The 3,941-nt window shown below is 32.1% G+C and overlaps 1 protein-coding gene across 1 annotated transcript in view; it reads right to left on the bottom strand.

The window, feature by feature from the left end:
• LOC111089297 (transient receptor potential cation channel subfamily M member 5-like) overlaps window positions 1-3,355 on the bottom strand; it is a gene marked incomplete at its 5' end in the record, with an annotated part of 4,907 nt that extends 1,552 nt beyond the window's left edge. The window contains 4 exons of the mRNA XM_022401537.1: window positions 449-580; window positions 714-807; window positions 1,640-1,796; window positions 3,163-3,355. Of these exons, the coding sequence (XP_022257245.1) occupies window positions 449-580; window positions 714-807; window positions 1,640-1,796; window positions 3,163-3,355 (576 nt within the window). The remainder of the gene's footprint in view (window positions 1-448; window positions 581-713; window positions 808-1,639; window positions 1,797-3,162) is intronic.
• Window positions 3,356-3,941: the final 586 nt, after the last annotated feature.

The raw sequence follows: 3,941 nt of genomic DNA, 5'->3' as shown, positions 1-3,941 counted from the left end.
TGATACAAACATGAAGGAGTTCCCAATTATGTGACAAGTAAACTATTTGTTGATGATATTATGATTAACAGCTTTTTTTAAAACATAAATTAAGTAAGAAAAAGACATGAAAATACAAAGTAACTACAAATAAACTTAAAAAAAATACAGTTAATTATGCAACTAGTTTCAACACACCCTATTCAAGTGTATACTGTGTGAGAACCAGAACATCTATGAATATTACCTTTTTGGTTTCATCATATTTTGTTCATTTGAATAATGTTTTCCTTATGGATTCAGGTGAAAGCGTATATTATTATTTATTAGTTTTCACGTCTTTCAGTTACTTCCCCGATACTTCTTTAGTGAAAATATTTTCTACCTTCTCAAACACAAAAACCGATTTTTTTAACTCTTTAGTTTACTAACAAAATAATTAAATTAAGAAGACAGAAGTTAATAAGACCTGCCTTGAATTTATTAGAAGGGTCTTTACGAAAGACCTCTGTCAAAGCTACACGTGGATTGTTCCAGTCCAACGTGAGTAACAGATCTTTCTGCATCTGTTCATGCCAGTTGTTGTTCTCTGGTTTCTGAGCTAGATGTAAATTGAAACAATTTTTCTAGTTAGTCTTCTCATCTGCATTCGTATATTAATTAAATCTGACTTGAAAAAAAACTCCTTAGTAATGATAATAAACTGTATTTAAACAAACTAAAATGATTCTTACATTTGAAAAGTGCCTGAAGTATGTATTGATCCAGGTTTTTCAGATTGCACGTATGACTGTGAATATTCAACACTGTCAGATATATCTGTTGCTGCTATAAATAAAAACATATACATGTAAATCACACATTTGAATTACTTCCTTTAATAACTAAATAAACCCAAAATATGGTTTGAAATTTGTAACAGCATTATGCCCTGATTAAGTTTCAAATTTCCAATATATTTATGTTTGATAATATCCCTGAATGATAAATATCTATACATTCTATGTATTATTCAGTAACAACTAGATATAACTTATTTTCACTGACGTAAGCTTGCACTCTCAATTTCAGGCACCATGCCCAATAAAACCTTCATGCTTAAGTGCTGCCTCTTGCCTGTTTAGTATCTAGTACTAGATCTTTCATAACCTCATCAATGATGCAGTTTTGACATCATTAAACATATTTAAACATCAAATCAAAATCTTAGAGTATGTTCAATATACACAAGTACAAATCAGTGACAGCATTTTTATGTGTTCTAGGTTTGGTTTGGTTTTGAATTTCGCACAAAGCTACATAAGGGCTATCTGCACTAGCCGTCCCTAATTTGGCAGTGTAAGATTAGAGGGAAGGCAGCTAGTCATCACCACCTACCACCAACTCTTGGACTACTCTTTTACCAACGAATAGTGGGATTGACCGTCACATTATAACACCCCCACGACTGAAAGGGCAAGCATGTTTGGTGTGACGAGGATTTGAACCCACAACTCTCAGATTGCGAGTCGAGCGGCCAAACCATCTGGCCATGCCGGGCCATATGTGTCATAGTTAAACATCACTGTGCCATATTAATAAAAACTAGTCATGGTACTTTTATATGTACTTTAAGAAATTATTTTATATGAACAATAACAATGAAAAATTAAAAACTAACCTGCTGTGCATAGCGAACGCATTCCAGAATCCTGTCCCTGAACATGTTCCGAGCTAGGCTGTTTTCTCTTAGCTTTGGAAAGTGGTATACTATCTTGTTGGAAAGTTCTGGTTTAAGAAAGTTTTCTACAAATTCTACATCCCATCTACTCTGAGCCCTAAAATGTACAGCAAGAAAAATGTTCAAATATTACCATCAACCAGGTACTTTTATATTGCTTTAAAGCTATTATCAAAAATAATAATAATAAAAGCTTATGTTAACCTTCAAATTACTGACTTTTTTACATACCATTCATAACTGGCGAGTCTACATATTGTATCACGTTGAGTTATTGTACCTTTTTGCCTGTTACAACACTCAGTGTAAAGAGCTTATCATTTATATGTAAAATACATATGAAGTCACAGTAATAATTAGTAGGATGAGTTATAGTATTGATTGTGTTTTGTTTTGATTTTTAACTCGCATATTGTTAGACTATAATATAGATCCTGTAACAAACATCCATTTATTGCATAAATAGTTTGTGTGGTGGTTGCTGTTGGCTTGCTGCCTTCTCTCTAGTCTTATCAGTTCAAAATTAGGGACAGCCATACACGTATAGCCACTGTATAGCTTCACATGAAAATTGTAAATAAACTAGTATTAACATTTCATTTGTATGTAGCTTCATAACTGTATAGTTCAGAGCAATTTCAATATCATATCAATAGTATTAAACAAAAAATGGAAATATTGAGCAATAAAATGTTGTTTTATATTTTCTAGCATCATTATTAATTTCCTAAGTAACATTTTTACCCACATTTTTATCAACTCGTAGCATTATCTGGTGAATTATATCTCCTTTTGGTTTAGGCTAAAGAGCTAAACCTCTGATACTAACAAGATGTATTTTTTATCTAGGAAAGTAAAAAATTTTATGATAAATTTTGTTGTTTTTCAGTGGGACAGCAGTATATCTACAAATTTACAATGCTAAAATCTGGTCCCTATGGTGGACACAACGGATAGCTCATTGTGGCTGCAACTCAAACAGATAGATAAATTATGTAGCTTCATTAAGATTACAAACAAAACATATTTAAATGTCAAGTGAATCTGTGTTTCTTTATGTTGGAATCAACACTGAAGCAATGTAATAGTTTTAACTAGAATTACTGATGGTGGGGGGTTGGTCCGTGTGGAGCATATTGGATTTTTAAACCAACTCTTGGGCTACTCCTATCTGACCAAACAGAAGGATTTAATCGTCAGTTTTATAGTAAAACTCACAGCCCCAAAATGCAGTGAGTATTTTTTCATCAACGAAACACAAAATATGAACCTTTCAATTCACAGTCTGGGCACACAAATCGCAAAACCATGTCCAGCCTAGATGTTTATAAGAATACAAAAGCATTACCACGACAACTTTTATGAGGTCATAGTCATTACTTCTAAAAAATAGTTAACTAAAAGGATCACTCATATAGTTTAATTTCAAAAATTTAATTTTAACCATGCGATAGAGATAGTACCGATGTTTGAACTCAGAGTAAGCATAAGCTAGCAATTCAGCCAGGCCTCCACTACCCCTGATGATAACTACAGGAAATTGTTTTTTGAGATGATCCAGTACAAATCGAACACAGTCATATCCACCTTGAATTAGTATAGCTACTACTGGTACTTCACTGGAACCAAGAGTATTCTTAGTAGATGTTTCAGAAACTAAAAATAAACAAACATTTTTATGCGTTCCATATTAATGAGTAATGAGTCTTCTTTAACCAGTTATCTACCTGAACATATTACATATATGAACATCATATAAACAATATTTGATTATTTGCAAGAATTACTATAAACACAACAAATTCTAGATCTATAAACTAGGAATTTTCTAAAAGAGTAAATATTATTTATTCACCCACAAAGTATTAAAAGTAACATTACTTAAATGACACAAGGTCACAGACACCAAATAATGACACAATTACTTACTTTAATGACACAAGGTCACAGACACCAATTAATGACACAATTACTTACTTTAATGACACAAGGTCACAAACACTGAATAATGACACAATTAATTACTTTAATGACACAAGGTCACAGACACCAATTAATGACACAATTACTTACTTTAATGACACAAGGTCACATACACCAAATAATGACACAATTAATTACTTTAATGACACAAGGTCACAGACACCAATTAATGACACAATTACTTACTTTAATGACACAAGGTCACATACACCAAATAATGACACAATTAATTACTTTAATGACACAAGGTCACAGACAC

Source organism: Limulus polyphemus, unplaced genomic scaffold, assembly GCF_000517525.1.
Source record: "Limulus polyphemus unplaced genomic scaffold, Limulus_polyphemus-2.1.2 Scaffold5819, whole genome shotgun sequence".
NCBI lineage: Eukaryota > Metazoa > Arthropoda > Merostomata > Xiphosura > Limulidae > Limulus > Limulus polyphemus.
This window is presented reverse-complemented; position numbering and strand designations above follow the sequence as displayed.